At 46.4% G+C, this 22,967-nt stretch overlaps 1 protein-coding gene across 1 annotated transcript in view; it reads right to left on the bottom strand.

The window, feature by feature from the left end:
• Positions 1-22,967, bottom strand: part of LOC138300896 (protein-arginine deiminase type-2-like) — a 767,146-nt gene that overhangs the window by 298,217 nt on the left and 445,962 nt on the right. The window contains exon 11 of the mRNA XM_069240755.1: positions 7,461-7,612. Coding sequence (XP_069096856.1) covers positions 7,461-7,612 — 152 coding nt within the window. The remainder of the gene's footprint in view (positions 1-7,460; positions 7,613-22,967) is intronic.

A 22,967-nucleotide genomic window follows, 5' to 3' on the forward strand; every position in this document is an offset into this window, starting at 1 on the left:
CTTGGCCTGTCCGCCCCCCTGTAGCACAGCAGCCCTCCCAATTCCCCTGTGTTCCTGGGCCTCAGTCCCCTGGACCGTGTTCACACTACCACTGCCCCCAGGTCCCTGTTGTTGTTGGGGTGGTGGGTTATCCTGGGTTCCCTGTGGTGGTGGACACACTGCTGATTGACGTGTCCTGGGGACGGAGGTATGGGCCCGCTGGGTGGGTGCTGTGCTGGTGTTTCCAGAGGGTGGAAGGTCTGTGGTGACCTGTGACTGGGTGAGGGGAACCGACTGTCCCGAGGTCCCCGAGGGGCCGGGCTGGTCATCTAGATCCAGTTGGACAGAGCTGCTGTCATCACTGTGGGCCTCTTCTGTTGGTGGTGTGGACATGTGTGGACCCTCCTGTCCGGTGACGTTGGGTAGGGGTCCTGCAGGGGTATAAAAGGATGGTTATTACAGCTGTGTGTGTCATGGTGTGCAATGGGTGGGTGACCGTGTACCCCAGTGCTTCCATTCCTGTGTGGGACCTTGTGTGATGATAGTTTAGGGGGTTTTATACGTGCAGTGGCCATGCTTTAGTGATGGGTGTCCATGCTTTGTTGTTGCATGCAGGGCTTGGTGTTGGGATGGGTGGTTTGTGATGTTGGGACATATGTGAGGAGTTGGGGTGCTGGGGCTGAGGGTGGGGATATGTGATAGCATGCAGGTAGGGTGGGGGATGCAATAATTAAGATTTGTCTTACCAGAGTCCATTCCTCCACCTACTCCTGCGAGGCCCTCAGGATGCAGAATCGCCAAGACCTGCTCCTCCCATGTTGTTAGTTGTGGGGGAGGAGGTGGGTGTCCGCCGCCAGTCCACTGAACCGCCAGGTAGTGTCTTGAGACCACAGAACGCACCTTCCCCCGTAGGTCATTCCACCTCTTCCTGATGTCCTCCCGATTTCTTGGGTGCTGTCCCACTGCGTTGACCCTGTCCACTATTCTTCGCCATTGCTCCATCTTCCTTGCAATGGAGGTGTGCTGCACCTGTGCTCTGAATAGCTGTGGCTCTACCCGGACGATTTCCTCCACCATGACCCTGAGGTCCTCCTCCGAGAACCTGGGGTGTCTTTGCTGTGCCATGGGGTGGTGTAGGTGATGTGTGGGGTGGAGTGTGTGGTGATAAGTGTGCTGATATGTAGTGGTGTGTTGTGTGAGGTGCGTGGAAGTTCTGTGGGTGATGGTGTTGTGTGCCTGTGGATGCTGTTGTTCTTGCTGGTGCTGTCTCTCTCTGGCCTTCTTTTGGAATTTTCTGTCGTGGGGGTTTGTGGGTGTGTGTTTTATATTGTAATGGGTGTGTGGGAGTGGTGTGTGTATTTCGAATTGTCCAATGTGGTAGTGTTTTGTATGAGTGTGTGTATTTTGAGCGCGGCGGTGTGTACTGCCAATGGAATACCGCGGTTGAAAGACCGCCACGTAGATTTGTGTGTCGTGATAGTGTGGGCGTATTCCTGTTGCCGTGACGGTGGAGGTTTTGTTTTCGCCAGTTTATCACTGACCTTTGGTGTAGCGGACTTGTGTGGGTGTCTGAATTTTGGCAGATTCCAAAATGTGGTCATAATAGCTGTGGTGGAAATCCGCGGTCGCGGCGGTGTGTTGGCGGTCTTCTGCACGGCGGTAAGCGGCTTTTACCGCCAATGTTGTAATGACAGCCATTGTGTTTTTTTATCAATTGCTTCAATATAATTTTAAAAATATTCCTTCCATTCTTCCCATTTTAAAATGGGTTCAGTAACAGTGGACCAAAAGGTGCAGGAGGGCTGATAGCAAAGTTTTTTGAGGATACATGACATGAACTTAAAGAACTCATTTCAACTACTTTTTCCCAGAATAATGCTAAACAAATTTATTCACAAAAATTCGTTCTTCCAAAATATATAATACAATTTAATTGCTAAATACAGCAATACAGCTGTAATTGACCTAAGAGCATTCCTATTGCTGTAAATCTGTGTGCAGACTGCACCTGTGTAGCGCGTTGGTTCTCTTGACAACGCGTATACACTAGAGAGCGCAACAACAATAATTGTTTGCAAGGCCGTGTAATGCATTGGTCTCCTAGGCAACGTTTATATATTCATAATGGGGCCTCGGGGGGAGGACGAGGCACAAGGAGTTCCCCCCCGGGGTCTTTGGGCGAGGTGGCACGGCCCGCGACGCGGTTGGGCGTCTGGGGTGCCAGTCAAGGGAGGGGTGGGGGGCCCATTTAAGCAGACATTTTGAGTCCCCAGCCACCATTTCGTAAGGTGACCTGGTGGCTGGGACGTTAGTCTAGGCTCTACGGGGTTTTTCTTTCTCCGCCCACCCTCCCAATTTATAGGGTTGTTTTTTGTTGGAGCAGGTGCCTCCTACGGTGGTTAGGTTGTCGCTTTGGACAGGTGCAGGCCCAGCGGGGACAGCTGCAGGGCAGCTAGTAAAAACTCGGGTGGAGGACGGAGTTGGCAGGGCAGGTCAGGTATTAGGACGGGAAGGAGTATTAATTAGACAGGGACAGGCAGGGGACTGCTCATTAGCGGACAGGTTCAAAGAAGAGGAGGGGACGGGGAAAGAAAGGAGACAAGAGGAAGGAGGAGACAGGACGAGAAGAAAGGGGGGAGGGATCGGGGTAGGGGAGGGGGAGGGATGGGGGCAGGTGAATTGATGTCTAGTGAGGCTTTAGTTTTGTAAGGCAAAGGCCAGGCGGGGTAGGTTTAGGGGCACCTGTTCCAATAAAGCGGCCTGTAACACACATATAAGAACGCGTGTTGGTCTGGTCACTCTCTCCCAATGCGGAACCACAATAATTTGAATAAATGGCATGGCTATCTCAGTAAACATGTGCGCTGAGTGTGCACTGTGTGGCGCATTGGTTTCCTTGACAACGCGAAGGCAGAAACAAAAAGGCGTGCCTATCGCCGTAATGTAATTAATGCGTACGTGTGTTCTGATTCCACAACGTGTCCTGACACACGTCTCCGAACATTGATGGAGAGTTGAATGCATGTGAAGATCACCACTTCTCAACCACCCACTATTTGAAATAACAACACTGGCGGTAAGAATATCCTTAGATAAAATAAAGTTTTGCCATGAATACGCTTACCGCAGTCTAAGAAGTGGCAAGGAATGTAGTACAATTAAAAAGGTTACTTCTTGTGCACGTTTCAGTCCGTCTTCAGGCAGCTTGTCGCCATTGCTAAGATGGAAGCTCCACACATCGAAGTTTCGTCAATACTTTTATTCTGATAAAAATTCTGCCTGAAGTCACAAGAATACAGCACATCCTTTTGAGAGGTTGCTATGCGCCTCCGTTCCTCTCTCAACTGTCACCCCACTTCCGCATGTCTGCATACCTAGATTGTCATTCGAGAACCCAAGTACGCAGCCGGCATCTCGTGCCTAGCTACAACATTGACCTGAGGATGAAAAGTGTCTGTCAGGCTGACCTTGGCTCAGCCTGACAAGCATTCTTCTTGAAGGGCAAAAGATGGGGAGGCGTGGCCCCTCAGCCCCAGTGGATGGGCCGTGGCTGCTGTGAGGCACCCCTTTTAGCCGACAGGCTGTCTTACTCAGGGCCGGAAGCACAGCTAGGGAAACAAGCATTGGTAAATGCATTATTTTTCAGCAATGTGATTCATATTTTTGTTGTTGTTGTTAGTTGTAGTTTGATGAATAACTGTGCAATATAAGTTAAGAAGACACATCGAAGCGCAGGCCGCCTTTCTGCAAGTGTGCTTAATTACCTCGGGAAAATGTGACACTGGAAGCAATATTGAAATAAAACACAAGGAAGACTATTAATTACAAAGCTGAAACGGGAAGAAGGGCTTAATCGGAGGCTCAAAAGGCTAATTGATACCACGCTCCAAACATCATGTGGTGCTCCACAATACAATGAAATGTAACACAGCAATCGGACTATTAAAAAAAAGTAAACAGACACGGTCCTGCTTTTCACGGGAACCTGCATCAGGGAGCTCTTATTACAAAGAATTTCAACAACAGTGGCTGCGCCAGCCTCGGAACAAACAGGAGCACTATAGTGGGTGCCTGCTTCGGCCTGGGTGGGACCATTGAGTACATGTTGCCCCAGGAGGACTGGCGAGTGCCAAAACTAAAGCGGATGCACACAGTACTTGGGCCTTGGGATGCAGAAAACAGCAAACACACCAGCACACGAGGAAAAAAGCATTGGTAAATGCAAGAAAATAGCGTGACAGCCAATAGAAATGGAGGAAAAGTAAGTGACTAACAAAGGATCCAATGAAATCAAGGAAAGCAAGGGGGACCGGATCTAAGCCCCTTTTGAGATTTATATTAAATTTCACATACACAGTGTAAGCACTGTGCAGGCGAAATTTAAAAAGGTTTAACAATAAATCAAATTAATATAGGACGAATGTCCGATTCCTGTCCATGATAGGAAAAACGTCAAGTCATTAGGTAGGAGAAAAGAGCATGTTCTTAGAAAAATATTTGGCTCCACAGGGTTTGGGCAGATTTTGCATTCAAAACATGGTGCTTGTGAAAACTATAATGCATATAGGTAAAATATCTTAGACTACTGGACATGTTTCTGGAACAACATGCTGATTTCCGTCAGGGGCGCCTGGGACAATTAGAAGACTTTGGGCATCATTTATGAGGCCCCATCGGCAGACCCCACCATGAAGCGTCATTTTTTTAATGCTTCGATTGCACAGTGTGCCAGCCATATTTACAAGGCCAAGCAAAGCCACCTTGCATGGCTTTTCATGGCCTTGTAAATATAGAACCCTTTCACGCACAAAACTGCGTGAAAGAGGCATTCCATGTGTTTTGCTGTGGGTGTTCCCTTAGCAACAGCCATGGAACACTAAGGAATCTGATGCATTCCCAGATTTACGAGTCTGGGAATACATCAGATTGCTATGCCACCCCTGAGGTGGCATAGAAGTGAAGCAACAGAAAAATCTTTATTTCTCCCCGTTTTTCCTCTGTGTGCTGCTTCTGCAGCACACATAGAAAGAGGCAAACCCCTCTCTTGTGTCCCTTCCTGCACAAAAACAATCATCCCCAAAATGCAGGTACCCTTGCACCATGGTGCAAGAGTGCCTGCGTTGGCGCTAGGCAGCCCATTGTGTGCCAGCGCAGGGGGAGAGGACAAAAATGTGCTATATCTTGTAGATACAGCACATTTCTGCCCTTTCCCAGTGGTGCTGTGCCTCCCTGTGCCACACGACTTGTAAATAAGCCCTTTTGTTTTTCCCAATGAGAAAAAGTTGTCTAAACCCTTCCACTGTTTGCTCAGTGTACATAGACCCTAATCCTCTTAAACAGCAGCTGCGACTAGAAAGTGCTCTGTGATGTAAAATGAAGTCTGAGGAAATACAAATGTCCGTACAACAAAACCTCGTCAAGGTCTGTGAAAAACATGTCCCTGATGACAATAAATACGGGGCTGCATTTTGGGGGTGATGTGCAGTAACAGCAAGCCCTGGGATTGTAGCCCCTGGCTGGCTCTCCTCAGTGTTCTGGTCCGAAAGTGAAAAGGTCTGAAAACAGATGAACTTGGTGCCTTCTAGTGGAGATGGGGCCCTGCATCAGTGTGGCAAGAGACAAAACCCTAAAATCCTCCAAACTTTCTTAGAGCTGCAGAAAAGGGTCTCATAAAAAACACAAGTGGGAACCAACTGCAGGATCAGAGAACTTGCAGTGGTTTCTACCGAAAAATAAATACAAAAATGCTTTTTTGTCCTGTCAGGGTCACAGGGGGACTCCAGCACCAGGGCTAGGAGGTCAGGATATTCCTACCCTGCACCGTTCCCTTTATTTTTCCTTTTTTGTCTTTGGACTCGGCTGAATCCAAGTCCCAAAATGGCTGCCAACTGTTCCTGGTTGAAGTGTTGGCAGCCAGTTAGATCTCAGCATGAGTTCTCCGGGATTCGTGGAGCCTCAGAATCCCTACATATACAAATTTGGTTTTCCTTTAAATACTCTGAAACTAATAAACAGATTTACACCAAATAAAAAACATGATTTGCAAGATCTATCTTCCTGCCAAATTTGGTGTCATACTGTTAAGCGGTTTGGGCTGTAGTTGTGTCTAAAGACCTATGGGAAAATGCTTGGGGAAAACATGTTTTAGGACCCCCTTTTTCTCAGCTCCTGACAACAGCTGAAGTGAGTGGCAAACTAGCTTTGAAAAGTTTGTGAAGATTTGTCAAACATGCCAAAGTTATTGAAAAAACATAAAAAGCTTTTCCTATGGAAACAAGGTCCTAACTATAACTACCTACTGGTATATATTGTGAAGGTACAAAAGGTACCATACATATGTGGAGCAAGGTATAAAAAAAATCCATCCATATTAACCTGTGCTACTTTTATCCTCAATATTATGACTGCGATATTAAGATATAAGAATATTTCTTACTCACTATTCAGGACTCACATTCTTCTTCTTATTTTGAACCGCTTTGTAGTGCGACTTGCTTTTAAGAAGTTCTATTTTATGTAGTTATAACATCAACTTTCATCTGAGTACCTTTCAGGTGTAAAATCCAATAAATCAAGTTTCAGGGAATGATGCTACACACGAAAGACCAGGGATATTAAGAGTACACCGAACTTAGCAGTGGACTCTGCAACTGCAATAATTCCAACAGAGCTTGTGGGGATTGTGAGGGCTGTGAAACATGTATCTGGAATATTTTGGAGAGTGGACGTATCTGCACAAATAAAAAGGAGAGCGAATATTTCAGAAAAAAGTCGGGAATCTTTTCCATCAGAAGAAACTAGGCATCTCTCTCGCCTGTATCTCTACTGATGCCAGTACTCTCTACCACAGGACACAGATTTGTTTCCAATGGTGGAGCAGACTCTTTTCTCGCGAAAAAACCTTTACTGCCGTCCAGCTACCACATGACCATTGGAACCATGGCATTGGAATACCTCCTTACCTAGGGCAGCGTTTCCATTGTTTGTTCCTGACCATGCCTATTATGCACTATATAACTGTCTGGAACAGGAAAAAGTCGCATTAGTCCACACGCTGGAACGAAACCTCTAGTGCATCTCAGCACTTTTACAATTTTCAAAAACAAATCCCACTTTGGCGGTTTGTCTTTGAAAAATATAAAAAATGTCATATTATGGCATGCAAGCCGACATTTAGCAGATTTCCCAAAGTACTCCTGCTGTGTCGGTGGGAGTACAAGTTCGACAAAAAATCCCTAATGGCCCAGCAAGGAACCTTACTTATGGAAGGGGGCACTGCAGTACCAGCAACCAAGTGCTACGTAAGCTACATGATCTGCTTTTATCTAGATTCCATTCCAACCTTAAAAAAGATAAATGATTGGTTCATTAATATATGTCGGGTTGAAGGATTCTTGAAATCCCCCTACAAATTTGATTATATTGAACAGTGCTGTACTTTAAAACTTTCCATACTGAAAATCTGAACTTTTGTTTCTTACGTTGGGAAGCTGGTTCCAATGATGATCCGGCCTAAAGGATACTCTTTTCCGTTTGCTGTCACAGGTGGGCTCACTTCAAGATTGCCAAAGGAGTCCAGGCTAGAAACATCTGAGCATAAGGCCGTTTTGGCCACATACCCAAAATCTGCACGCTGGTGGTAAAGGGAAAGAAGACTGATGTTCAACGCAGTGGTAATAAGAAAAGTAATACAAATTAACCTGTTAGGCAACATTTTCTTTTATTAATTTACGTGTGCTACATTGAACATATCAACAAGAAGAACAAGTTACTTACCTTCGGTAACACATTATCTGGTAGAGAGACTCTAGCTAGCTGCAGATTCTTTGCCTTAGAATTTTCAGCTTCAGGTTGGAATCCAAAACTTTTGCTGAGCAATACACCCTTTGCGCCGTCGAATGGCTCAGGTTGGCTCCACGTGGCGACATCTCTCTTTTTGGAGCCGTCTATTACATCACGGTCACCTATAAAGGTGCCTCCCATGTGCATATATGTCAGTTACTTTCCCCCAAATATGCACACCAAAAGCAGAGCCATGGAAGAAACTGACAAGTTTTGTAAGTGACAAAACTATGTCCCTAAAAGGGACAACCCTCAACCCTAGTAAATGAGTTCACATAGCAGGGAGGCATGGATGGGTGTACGGAATCTCCAGTTAGGCAAGTCTCTACCAGATAATGCACGAAGGAAGGTAGGTAACTTGTTCATCTGATAGAGACCTCTAGCTGCAGATTCCTTACCTTAGAATAGATACTCAAGTCATAACCACCTGGTGGTGGGCTGCGGACAAATTCACTTCAGACTAAATAGTCCTGCAGGATTGCACAGGTAAAATGCCCATCTCTGCGGACCTGATTGTCCAGGCAGTAGTGTTTGGCAAACGAGTGCAGAGACGCCCACGTTGCTGCCTGGCAGATGTCCAGGACTGGTACACCTCATACTAACGTGGTGGTATCATCTTTTCCCCTTGTGGAATGGGCTCTCAAGCCCTCAGGAGGCTGCTTTTTGGCCAGAGTGTAGCAGAGTTTTATGCAGACAACGACCCAGCACGAAATTATTCATTTCTGCACTGCCCAACTTTTCTTTGTTCCCATGTAGCCCACAAAAAGTTGGTTGTCCACTCTTTTGTATGGTCAATGTAGAATGACAATGCTTTTTTTGGGTCTAGTTGGTGGAGTCACTCCTCTTCCTTAGAGGGATGTAGGAAGAAGGTGGGCAGGGTGATAGTCTGACCAACGTGAAATGGAGTCACTATCTTAGGGAGGAAGGAGTCACCAGTGCGAAGCACTACCTTGTCCGGAAGTTGACAGTTTCAGGGGGAGAACCCTCCACTGCTGCTGCGAAAAAACATCCCCTCGTACGGGCAGCCTGATTGGATGATCAATACTAATTTTCAGAAGCTCGGGATACCAGGCTCTCCATTCTCAGTCTGGAGCCACAAGGACCACTTGGATCCAGTTGTTCTTGATCTTCTTGAGAACACTGGGCAGAAGTGGTATGGGCGGAAAGGCGTACAGGATGCCTGAGCGACACATGAGATGAAAAGCGTTGCCAAGCGAGTACCTCCTTGGAAACTCCAGTGCACAGTACTGCTGACATTGCACGTTCTCCTTGGAGGCAAACAGATCTACCCAAGGCTCTACCCACTGCTGAAAGAGTCCTAGTGCCACCTCCAGATGGGGACTCCACTCACGATCTCTTAGGCATTGATGGCTGTGTTTGTCCGCGCTGGTGTTCAGAGACCCTGCCAAATGTTGAACCACCAGGGTATGCCTTGCTGTTCCAGCCATGTCCAGAGGCGCAAGACCTCTTGACAAAGGGTCCACGCACCACCCTACTTATTGAGGTACCACACTGCAGTGGTGTTGTCTGTGAACACCTGCACTATCTTCCCTTGACAAAGGGAAGAAATGTCTTCAACAGTAGCCTGATCACTCAGAGCTTCAGTAGGTTGATATGGAGTCTGGATTCCACGGGGGGACCAGAGTCCCCTGGTCTCCACCTCTCCAAGATGGCTGCCCCATCCCAGAAGTGACAAATCTGTCACTCCTATAAGATCTCGTTGGGTAAGGGAGAGTAGTCCGCCTCTGACCCAATCGTGGACTGCAGGTCTTTTGCGGTTCCCTTTGCGATCTGGACCATGTCGGAGAGATCCCCCTGATGCTGTGCCCACTGGAACGTCAAGTCCCACGCATATGCCACCTGGCATGATTTACTAACAGGATGTAGAAGGCCATGAGGCCCAGCAGCCTCAGAGTCTGTCTTACCGAAATCCACGATATAGGCTGAAACATCAGTCATAACCTGTATATCAGAAATTAGCTGGAATAACAACTGAATACTTCTAATATCGGGACCCTTTCCATGGCTCCCTTGAGAGCCGTAGCTTCCTTGTGGAGCAAACCCAAATGATCCTCCTTCATTCGTTCTTTTGAGGGAGGCATTGGAAGAGGAAAAGACTGGAAGGGGAGGGAGTAACCCTTCTTTATGATCTGCAAGCCCCATTTGCCAATGTCATGGACTGCCAGTGAGGGATATAATGATGTATCCTTCATCCAACTGGACAAATATGGTGTTGCAGAATCACACTAGGAGGGCTTGGATGCTGTAGAGGCAGAGGGCTGGATGGCAGACAACTTCTGGCCAGACCTTCTAGGTCTGAAGGAACCAGGATAACATCCTTGCACAAGCTGTTTGGGCCTGGAGCAGGGCGGTGGCTGACATGTGGGTGGTACAGTGCCAGGCCCCTTCCATGGCCACAAAAAGGGCAAAAGGCAGATGGGGGTCGAGGGGTCGCTGAGAGGCTCAAAGACTAGGCCAGAGCCAGGGAGTCCTCAATGTGCTCCAGCACCGAGTCTGCCTTGTCACTAAATAGGCAAGACCCATGGAAGGTCATGTCCATAGGGTTTGCCTGGACATCCTCCAAAAAGCCAGATGTGTATAGACAGGCATGGCACTGAAGGGCCATCATTGACGAAATCACTCTGCCCAGCGATTCAGTTGTGTCTCAGCCACACCGTATGATGATCTTCTTTGGCTGGGGGAGAGAGGCCCGTGCATCCTCCGGGCCAAACACTTGTGACACTGTATCCCACAAAGTGTGGGACTAAAGGCCCAATAAGCATGAGGTGTTCAGCGACCTCATTGCTAGCCTGTTGGAAGTAAACATCTTCTTTCCAAGCTGGTCAAGTCTCTTGGATCCTCTATCTGGGGGTGCGGAAGGGAAGGCAACCTGCGAAGTGGAGGCTTGGACTACCAAGCTCTTGGGAGTAGGGTATTGGGAGAGGAAACTAGGGTCACCCGGAGCAGGGCGATGGTGGCGGCTGATTATCGTGTTTACAGGAGCCCCTGTGCTGAGTTTTGACCAGGTTCCCAGCAGGACATCAGTGAGGGTTTTCGTTAAAGGGCAGCATTGGTTTGGAAAAGGAAGCCCCTGGCTGAACACCTCTGTCAAGAGGTTAGTCCTGACTTGCACTGAGGGCAGTTTGAGGTCCAGGACCTCCACTGTCCTACACACCACCATTGCATAGGACGCGCTCTCATCCATAGCTACAGTAGGGTGAGAGAGCAAGCCAGAATCTGGAGAAGTGTCCAGTCCACTGGTTTCTCCTAGTTCCTCAAACCAGTTCAAAGACTCAATCTGAATTTCTAAAGGGTCCAGAGACCCCTCAATTCCTCTCCAGCACCTGGCTGGTCTAAGAAGTGCTCAGTCAATGATCTCACACCTGTGGGTGCCAACGGTGCATGAATCTACGTTGTGCGCCGCCGTTCTGGCTCTGGATCATCATAAATTAGAATGGGGCTGGCACCACTGGTGGGTGCCGGTGGAACCGGGAGCGTCAACTTTGGAAGCAGTACCAGAGAAAGTGAACTGTGTGTTGATCCATGAGGCCCCATAGAAGCCAAGTCCGAAGCCGCAAGCACGGAGCCTGATGGGGCCTTCTCTGACCCTTCGGGCCCGAAGGCACTCTGACGGGGCCGGTCCAAGGCACCATGCCGGAACGTCGATGTTCTTGACTCGCCTCTCCAGCTAATGGGCCAGGTGAGGTGGAAGTCCATTTGGACTTCTCTTTGTGCCTTATCCCTGAGTACCCAGGGGAACTCGAGTAGGACGAAGAGGACATGGGGCTCCTGAAGTGGTACCACAACCTTCTCCTTGATCGGGACTTTGACCTCCGAAGAGTTGCGCCTGCTGAGGTCAACTGCCGGGCTGCCAGGAGTTTCAAGGACTGACCAGCAGTCTGAGCATGACTTTGAGTCGTGGTCGCACCGGAGACACCAAAGGCATACCAGATGGAGATCCGTCGCTGACGTGGCATGATGGCAGGCACCACGTGGCTTGAATCAATATTCCCAGGTGACATCCTTGGCAAAACCAAAAAAACCTTCAATGAAAAGTCGAAAAAGGCCTGTCAAAAAAGACAGAGAAGACGCTCCATTCTGGATCTGCACTAACCCGCACGGAAAGAAAGGAACTAATATATGTGCACCTGGGTGGCACGGCTCCAACGATTCTGACAATGCCACAAGGAGCCAAAGGGAGCCACCTGACGGTGTGCAGCGGCATTGCTCAACAAAAGTTCTGTATTCCAAACTAACACCTGGAAATTCTAAGGTAAGGAATCTGCACCTAGAAAACTCTATCAGGTACACTCTAATATTTGTGGGTGGGATTACAAAAGCAATGTATCTTTTGAACAAGCTTTGAAGAAAAATATTTATGAGAGCAGGTATGAATGGATGGTGAAAACTTCACTCCTCGTCAATATGGACACTTTGTTGAGGTACTGACCTTTCTACCTAAAATGTATTGTTTCTTGGTTTGTTCATTTAATTTAATGAAAGCAAAACAAGACTGGACCGCCCAAAATGCATTAGGCAATCAAGAGAAAGTCTTGACCAGGAACATTTGCATACAATATCTGCGATAACATGGAGGGAAGTGGTGGTCCTCCTATATGAATTGTGCTAACAGAGGGACTGAGTGAATTTCTGCAGTTAAAGACTTCCAGTCAGTAATAGAAAATGCACTTAATCTCAATGCTGGACACAGGTTTGGTTGTGACCAGGGCATTTTTATTGGGTTAGTGCAGCCACATATAGCTAGGACTAGTATGAGCACCTCAAAATTACAGATAGCTAGTTTGGCTGAATACATGTATGGCTTTGAAAAATACTACCTACTATACCTATCTTTATTTGCTGACAAAGTGCTGGCCTGAGGTAGGAGTGTGTCTAGGGAGATTAAAGAGATTTCCTGTAGCGAAATATGATACAGTATCCAGTGCTTTGAAAGAATATTGGGCAAGACACAATAATACTAGTGAGGAGGGAGATGAGTGTCTTGGCTCTGTGGAAGAGAGTATTTGACTATATTTTCCTTGTATATATTTATTAAAATCTGTACTTGTTGAAAGCTGATAGTTGTGAATTTTTCCATGTTCTTGCAAGGGTTGAAATGCACCCCTAGATTTCTTGCCAAGGATGCTGAGGTCATGGTCCTTGGGTGGAAATTAATAGGGGATGGCAGTGGAGCAGCCTGAAAATAGATTATTTCCATATTGGAAGAGTTTAACATAAATCAGTGAATTACCATTGAGTGGCAGATGCCTGTAAAACATTTTGAAAACTGTGTCTGACTATGAGGAGTGAAAGCAGGAAACAAGGGAAACATGTGGGTGTCCTCCACGCAGAAATGTTAGAGCAAGTCAAGGGATGTGATCATATTGCCATAAGATGAGGTGTTAAGTGAGAAAAGAAGTAGGCCCAGTACAGAACCTTGAGAGACAACCACCACAATGGTTAAGAGTGAGGAGCCCCAAGAGAATAACCCAAAAGCCACAGAGACCACCATCCACCCATACCTGGATCTCTGCGATACACTCTCAGGATACTTCTACAGCAAGATACCACCATATACAACAGTTTCGACCCTTAACCCTCCACTTCCAGCCTAGACAACATCTCTAAAGGAGCGAACACCAGCCACATGACATCCTCCTGGTCCCCGATTACCACACAGACCACCACAGCCATCATGTCATCCATCTACTCCGGGGCACCCACTGACCTCCATCCTCACCGGCTTTTCAACCTCAGTCAACACTATTAGCACAGAACTAATCTGCATCCTCAACACCTCCATCTCCACAGCAACCTTCACAGACGAATGGAGGCACAAAGAGGTCAGACCCCTTCTAAAGAATCCTTCCACTGACCCCAGCAACCTCAAAAACTACAGACTGATCTTCCTGCTCCCCTTTCCAGCCAAAGTGCACGAGAAAGCCATCAACCAAGAGCTCACCAACTACCACAAATGAAACCACCTGTTCGACATCTCACAATCAGGATTCCGGGCAACCACAGCACGGACACTGCACTGATGGCCACCATGGACAACATCAGGACCGTCCTCAACTGAGGAGAATCGGAAGCTCTGATCCTTCTGGACTTCACTGCAGCTTTCAATACAGTCTTCCACCATACTTTCCTCAACAGACCCCACAACACAGGCATTCAACAAAACGCCCTTAAGTGGGTCACCTCGTTCCTCTCAGGCCGCAGGCAGAGCATCTGCCTTCACTTCTACACCCAAGAACATCACCTGCGGCGTATCCCAAGGATCCTCCCTCAAACCAACCCTGTTCAACATCTACATGACCCCCCTCACAGACATCATCAGATCCTTTGGACTAAATATAGTCTCCTACTCCAACGAGTCTCAACTAATTCACTCACTCACCGAAGACCCCCACAACACCAACGCTAACTTCCACAACACCATGACCAATGTAGCAACAAGGATGAAAAATAGTTGCCTCAAACTAAACACTGACAAAACAGAAGTCCTGATCTTCGGGAAGAGCACCTCCATATGGGACTACAGCTGGTGGCTAGCAGAACTCGAACCAACGCCCTCTTCATTAGACCACACACGAAACCTTAGCATCATCTTCAACTGCCAACTATCCATGAATTGACAAGTAAACTCAGTCACCTCCTCCTGCTTCTATATCCTCTGTATGCTCTGCCAAATATTCAAATGGATACCTGCGAACACCTGAAAGGCAGTCATGCATGCCCTGGTCACCCGCTGCCTCGACTATGGCAACCCTCTCTATGCCAGAGTGTACTCTCAGTTACTTAAAAGACTCCAGACTCTACAGAACACCGCAGTCAGACTCACCCTCAACCTCCCCAAGCACTCAATCATCATCCCACACTTCAAGAACTTCCACTGACTCCCCATTTAAAAGAGATGGCAATTAAAAATCCTCGCACTCGCATACAAGGCTCTCCACAACCTAGGGCCGTCCTACATCAATCATCAACTGAGCTTCTACATCCAAGCAAGACAACTATGCTCCGACTCGCTAAACTTCGCACACTCACCCCACATCCTTTGCAAATGCAATGGAGGCCACTCCTCCTACAAAGCAGCCATGTCCTGGAACAGTCTGACCCTCCACCTGTGAACAGCTCCCTCCTTGACAAACTTCAGAAGGAGACTCAAAATGTGGCTTTTCCACTGAAACATAGCACCCTCAGCGCCCAGATATCCTTAGGGGTGATAGTGCTGCACGTTACAAATACTATGATTGACTGATTAATTGAAAGATAAGATAGATAATAAGGGATCCAGTTCAAGCCGATTTTGTCATCCCAAGATCGGTTGAGGGTGTAGCAATGTGGGTTGATAGGCAGCATAATACAAGGAAGAGATTGATGAGTATGAGAATGTAAGAAAGATGATTCTGGTCAGCAGTTATTATGAAATTGGAAACATAAGTGGGATCAGATTTCCATCACCTGTCACCCTAATACAAAAAAAGCCTGCACTGATTCTTTTGGCTCCAGATAACAGAACACCTCACTTTTAGTGTTCTTTTTGGCACTATTTTCAGTGAAATAGACTGAACCAGCAGTGATTAATTTGAGCCGGTGGGTTCTGGTGCGGGGCACCAGCACTCATTTTTAAGGGCTGGCACTTATTTTTCTTCAAAAGGCTTGTACTGCGAGCAAAAGACACCTATGTGAAAACCAGAGGAAAGAAAGACAGAAAAGCGTAGAAAGGGAGAAAGCAGAAGTGGGCAAGCAGGAGCGAGCTGAAGGGGCAGGGAGTGGTTGTAAATGGATTAAAGAGGCCAAAATTGTCTTTAGGATTATGCTGCCTCAGTATTCTGTACTCACCAATTTAATTGCAACACCCGCGTGTCTCAGAGGAGAGCTTTGGACACAGGCACGTTTTTATTTACAAATTAAGCACTGACACAAAGCTGATTAGAAGTGTAATTCTAAAACTGAACATTCCCAGATTTTAAAACGCCCCAATGCTTAATTAATCATTATTATTAAAGTTGGCAAGGGTAATCGGTCGATCACTTCCAGTTTCTCTAAAGCTTTAGGAAGCGTTGCAGTGCTTTCAAATAAAATTGACACGAATACTGCCTGCTAACTACTTTCGAAAAATCTTTCGGCATCCAAGAAAGAAAAGTATTTATTGTGAGTGCTAGTCCATTGAGAGATTCGTTTGAATTGTAAAACTCTTATCAGTGCATTGTATTTTCTTAAACTTATGTTTGTGCATCACTGATGATTCTATACAGTCACTGCATTTATTATTTATGAAGGATCCTTCCAACTCAAACCTTGGCTTTTATGTAGGCAACTGTGTCGTCAGTCCGGTGAATACTGTTTGCTGATTCGGCGATATATGTAGATTGAGAGGTCTGCAGACATGTTTATGACTTGCAATCCACGTACAGTGGACATACCTACCAATGTTTTAGGAGCAGAGGCTTGATATTTTCAGTTGCACAAGCCTCTCATAAACATGTTGACAAGCATCTAACCATTGGTTTACAGATGGCAAATCTACATCTGATGATTAAAAAGCACTGCTGAATGGGGCTGGACAACACATCATGTTTTCTTCTAACCTACAAATAGCGAATGTAGCAGATACATAGGGCCAGATGTATCCTTCTTTCCAATAGCGATTTCTAAATTGCGATTTTTTGCAATATTCATGAGGTAGGTCGTAATTTGCGACTCATTGCGAATGACCACAATTACAGGGATGGTGGCCTGCTGGCTCAGCAGACCACCATGTCTGGGATTGCTTTTCAATAAGGCAATCTTTTATTTTTTTAAATGCAGGCCGTTTTCCTTAAAGGAAAACGGGGAATGTGTTTAAAAATGAAAAATGAAAAGTTTTCTTTTCATTTTTTAAAAGTAGGCAGTGGTCTGTAGGACCACTGCCTGCTTTTAAAAAATGTTTTCGCATGCATTCCCAAAGAGGATGGGGTCCCTTTGGGACCCCTTCTGCTTTGCAAATGGGTTATCACCTACGCTCAATGGGTGGTAACATGCAAATGTTTTGGGACCACATTTGGGTCGCAAAACATTCCTAAATACCTCTACGATTCAGTAATAGGCAGGGATGACCTTGACATGCCCCTTCATAATACCGAATCGGTATGTTGTCTCAAGTCAAATTTGCGATTCGGTAACAAGTTACAGAATCACAAATTGGACTTGATACATACCAAAATGCATTTTTTGATCTTACAATCGCATGTTTGATACATCTGGCCCAAAATTCTGTTTCTAATTTCAAATGTTTGGGAACCGTCAATTGCACCTACTTCCTGATTAAAGCCCACTGCATACCTGTCTGTATACTGCAGGATAAACTTACTGCACACTTTACCAAAATTAGTATGTACCTCGTAGGTCAGACCCTGCAGTACTGGAAGACTAAGCATCCACTTCGCATCCTTTAGAGGTTTATGGAGTGATTGATATATAGCTGGGTATTTACAACACCTCTAATTGACACTGTAACAATATGGGCAAACTGCAATAACAAGCGATATATAAAAACACTCTTCTATTTATTATTATATATTGTTGTACATATTGTGTTTCGTAACCAAGTCTTGCCTTTTTATAGAACCGAAAATCATTGCCTCACAATCAAGTGAATGTTTCAGTCAGTGCTGAAGGCAACCAAAATGAAGGTGAGTGATAACGATGGGGTGATTACAAGATAAATGAAAATGGAGATGGGCTGAGTTTTGATTTTATCGGTAGCAGCACACTATATCCGGCACTACTTCCGTTATGTGGCACAAGTATTTATCTTAGACCATGCCTCTGGGCAGAAAAGTTTGGTTTCGACTCTTTTCATTGGACTGGGAATACCTGATCTGCAAAGCAGAGATGCTGCACTGTTGTTATCAGTTTTGTGATAAACAAATTGACAATAAGGAACCGGGTATCCTTTTCAGATAAATAAGACATAGGCCCACAAGCAAATATTAGAAAACGTCAGTGGGAAAATCCACAAGAAAGCTAGATGGTACTTTAATATGGCAAGAGCTCATAAGTAATTTTTGATGCAATATAAGGTGTGTAGTTTCAAACAGATTGGGGTGCCATCAATAAACCACAACGAAAACAAATTCCCAAACACACTTCTTCCACTAAACAGCTCCTACACCTTGCTAACCAAAACCACACTCAATTAATACTCCCCAACATTAACCGATCGGATCCACAAACCCACCACCCCCAAAGTTCAATAATCTCCTGGCATTCTAATTGCTTTGACAATGTGTCAAATAACTTCTCAATATATCGCCTATCTTCACCAAGAAATTAGTTTAATGGGGTTCAGTTTATTCATGAAATGGCAAAGCATACCTCTTTTAGGAAACAATTTGGCCTCAATATTCATTGTTTAGCTTATCTGTTTGAGGACCTACAACACCAGGGGCCTGAGTCACAAAGGTAAACTTACACTTTTGTGTAAGTTTTCAGTTGTTCGCTATTCACAAAGGGATTGTCAAGTAGTACTTTTACAAGTGTGGTGTCTCTGCACATAAAAAGATATTGCCCACATGTGACATAAAATCGGCCTTTAGACTTCTTCCTGTTCATCTTAACAACTTTTCTCTATTTGGTATTCAATTCCAGCTGAAGTTGTATGTTGACAAGGTGCTCCCTATGGGTTGTGCCATATCTTGTAGGTGTTTGAGATCTTCATTCTTTCTTACATTGGTGTTTTACTTTTAGGACTGGCAAGAAATGGCTACCCACTAATGGGATGACTTTCTTTTTATTGGTACCGCAGACAAAGATGAGTGTAGGGCAGCATTACATGCATTCCAGCAGCTGACAAAAGAGATGGGGGTCCCTTTCGCACCTGAAAAAACAGAAGGACCCAGTATCCAGTTTGTGTTTTTAGGCAAAGAATTGGATACTGTCAGGATGGAGGTCAGGTTACCAGTTGTGAAGGTCCAGGAATTGGTGATGTTATTGGAACAGGCTATGGCGGCCAGCAAAATGCAGCTTAGGCAATTTCAACAGTTGTTGGGTAACCTCAATTTTTCATGTCGGGTGGTACGTGCAGGGAGATCTTTTTGTCGCAGGCTGGTTTTGCGACTCTACCACATCACAGAGTTTGTATCTCAGCAGATTTGAGGGCAGACTTGGAGGTATGGATGTTTTATCTGAAAAGTTTTCAATGGTGTGTGAAACTGGTCAATGGAAGAGGATTTTTACTGGATGGTACAAATCTACTCGGATGCAGCTGGTTCAGAAAGCTTTGGTGTATTTTGAAATGGCAAATGGTGTGTGGAGAAGCGGCAGGATCAATGGAAAGAAAGGACGAGTATAGCTTTCTTTGAGTTTTTCCCCCTGTTTGTAGCCCTGGCAGTGTGGGGCAAAGACTTAGGGACAGATTTTCAAGAAAGTGGCGCATCAGCTGTGATGCACCACTTTTTTGTGTCCCTTGTGCCCCCCTAACAACACCATGGGTGTGCCGCATTTACAATACAGCGCACCATGGCGTATGTTAGGACTATAGCTTCAAAATGTATGATGCTGTGGTCGTACTTGGTGGGATTAGCGCCATAAATTGTGGTGCTAATCCTGCAAAGTAAAGGGAGGCCCATTGAAAATAATGGGCACTTCATTTTAATGCCTGCTCTGAGCAGGCGGTAAAAATGACCCTAAAAATGGCGCAGTGAAATGTTGTAAATTTCACTGCACCATTTTTACCAGCATCCCTAAGGGGGAACTCCCCCCATGCATACATGATGCTTGGCGCAGGCATAATGTGGTGCAAACTGGCACAAGGTATAGCAATGCAAGCATGCACAATTTTGTAAATATGGTGAAGGAAAATGGCCTCCTTAACCCCACATTAGCATAAAAAATGATGCTAGTGTGGTGCTAAGAGGCACTAGGGCCTTGTAAATTTGTCCTAAAGCGCATAAGACTGTGGTCTTCAACATTGACAACAGGATAGTAGTGGACCTGGTGAATGGCAACATGGTGAGAGACAGACGGCTTCTGAGGCTTTTGCAGAGATTCATTTTGGGCTGTTTGATGAATAACATTATTTTTTTGAGCCAAACAAACGAGTTACTTACCTTCGGTAACAACTTTTCTGGTGGATACATTAGCTACCTGTGGATTCCTCACCTATTGAATACTTCCCCTGCGCCAGCATTCGACGGAAATCTTCTTCCTAGCTTCTGCACATCGACGAGGACGTCACAATTACCCATGCGACGCCGTCTGACGTCATACAGGCAATAAGAGGTCCTCGCCGACGTGCCGACGTCAGTACCAGCATTTTTTACGTGCCTGAGACGAATAGGCCATTGAAACAATCAATCATATAACAATATTTAATAACATCAAAAGATAAAAACATAATTCAAAAATCTCAAAATTATTATTTTTTTTTTTTTAAATACATACATAAATATATACAATATATCTGTAAGCCCTCAAATACCAAGAGGAGCACACCCAAGAATAACTTGGTAAGACCAGACAGGCAATGGGGAGGTTCAAATCCCACTGGGGCATAATGAAAGGAGTGGGAGGAAATGTATTAATGAGACCTTTTAAAAATCTTAACACTATAGGAGATTTAAATAAAGAAGGCTAGTCTGGAAGGCATAGAAAGGCTGACAGGGCCTACAAATAGCCCTTGACTGTAGCCACTGCACAACCCCTCTGTGCTAGGGACAACACAAAAGACAAGATACCTGATAAGTGGGCACGTATGGGATCAATTTGTTTCTCTCCACACCAAATCACAAATTTAGCCCACCTGCTAGCGTAGATAGATTTAGTGGAGTGTCGCCTGGCCGATAAAATAACATCCACTACCTCAGGTGGGAGAGAAAAAGGAACTCAGGTTGCCCCGTTCAATCTCCAGGCATGAAGGTGCAGGCTCTGGAGGTGGGGGTGAAAAACCTGCCCCTGCGACTGTGAGAGGAGGTCTGCCCTGAGAGGGAGACGGAGCGGGGGGCACAGAGAGAGTTGGAGAAGATCCGAATACCATACCCTTCTTGGCCAATCCGGAGCAATTAAAATGACTTGGGCCCGGTCTTGGCGAATTTTCCTCAAAACTCGAGGAATTAAAGGTATGGGGGGAAACGCGTAAAGTAACTGGTCGCGCCAGGTCATCTGAAACGCGTCCCCCAACGTTCCTTGCACCGGATACTGGAGGCTGCAGAACAACGGGCAGTGTGAGTTCTCCCGAGTGGCAAAAAGATCTATCCGAGGGAACCTCCACATCTGGAAGATTTGTCAGACTAGATCCGGATGGAGACGCCACTTGTGATTGGTCGAGAAATGCCGACTGAGACTGTCCGCACGCACGTTCAAGACTCCGGCCAGCTGGTTTGCAACCAAGCAAACCCGATGGTCCTTTGCCCAGGACCATAGCCGCAGAGCTTCTCTGCAGAGAAGGTACGACCCTACTCCTCCCTGTTTGTTTATATACCACATCGCAGTAGTATTGTCCCTCAGGACCTGAACCGACTGACCGTGATGGGAAGGGAGGAAGGCCTTGAGAGCCAGATGTATTGCCCGCAACTCCAACAGATTTATATGAAACATCTGTTCCACTGGAGACCAAAGACCTTTGACCTCCAGGTCCCCCAGATGAGCACCCCACCCTAGAGTGGAAGCATCCGTTATTACTGAGGTCACCGGCGGAGGTTGCGAGAACGGCCTTCCTTGAGAAAGATTGCCGTCTGCAATCCACCATTTTAAATCCGCCGCAGCGTCCCTGGAGATCTTTACCGATTCCTCAAGATCCCCTTTGTGTTGAGACCACTGCTTCCGGAGGCACCACTGAAGAGCCCTCATGTGCCAGCGAGCGTGAACGACCAACTGAATACAAGAAGCGAACAGAACGAGCAGACGCAGGACCTTGAGGACTGGAACGACCGCTCCACTTTGAAACATTGGAATCAACGCCTGTATGTCCTGAATCCGCTAAGGCGGAGGAAAGGCTCGATTCAATGTTCTATCCAGAACTGCCCCTATGAACAGGAGGCACTGAGAGGGCTCTAGGTGAGATTTGGGCACATTCACTGAAAAACCCAGGTCGAACAACAACTGGGTTGTCGACTGTAGGTGATGCAACACAAGCTCCGGAGACTTGGCTTTGATCAACCAGTCGTCCAGGTAAGAAAATACTGCTATCCCCTTCTTTCTGAGCTCTGTCGCAACCACCGACATCACCTTTGTGAAGACTCGAGGTGCTGAAGTATGACCAAACGGAAGGACCGCGAACTGATAGTGCTGCGATCCCACCACAAACCGGAGATACTTCCTGTGCGACTTGAGTATCGGGATATGAAAGTAAGCATCCTGCAAGTCGACGGACACCATCCAATCTCCATCGTTCAGCGCCAAAAGCACCTGAGCCAGGGTCAGCATCTTGAACTTCTCCTGTTTGAGGAACCAATTCAAGATCCCCAGGTCCAGGATTGGTCTCAACCGACCATCCTTCTTGGGGATCAGGAAGTATCTTGAGTAACAACCCTGACCCCTCTCCTGCTCTGGAACCAACTCCACTGCACCCTTTGAAAGGAGGACTTGAACCTCCTGTTCTAGCAACAGGAGATGCTCTTCTGAACAGTAGGATGGGCGGGGCGGGTTGTGGGGAGGAAACTCCCGAAAGGGAAGGGCATAGCCTTTCCCCACAATGCTGATGACCCAGGAGTCTGATGTTATAACCTCCCACTTGCAGAGAAAGTGCAATAACCTCCCCCCTACAGGAGTGGTATGAGAAGGAATTGGTGGAAGACTAAGGCTGCTTCCCATGTTTCACCCCTCCAGAGGAAGAGGAAGAGGCAGAGTGCTGCTGGGCGGCTCCCCTGGTTCGGACCCTTCCCCTCCCCCTATACGATCTGTAGGAGAGAGCAGAGGCGGGTTGTTGCTGAAATCTGCCTCGAAAGGAGGAGGAGGAACCACGACCAAACCCCCTAAACCTTCTAAAAGAATCTGGACGAAACATAAGAGGAGGCCTGCAAGCCTAAAGACTTCGCCGTGGCCCTACTCTCCTTAAACCTCTCTAGGGCAGAGTCCGCCTTGGAGCCAAAAAGTTTATCCCCATCGAAGGGAAGATCCAACAGGGTTGACTGTACATCAGACGAGAAGCCAGAGCTACG

Source organism: Pleurodeles waltl, chromosome 6 (genome assembly GCF_031143425.1).
Source record: "Pleurodeles waltl isolate 20211129_DDA chromosome 6, aPleWal1.hap1.20221129, whole genome shotgun sequence".
Taxonomy (NCBI): domain Eukaryota; kingdom Metazoa; phylum Chordata; class Amphibia; order Caudata; family Salamandridae; genus Pleurodeles; species Pleurodeles waltl.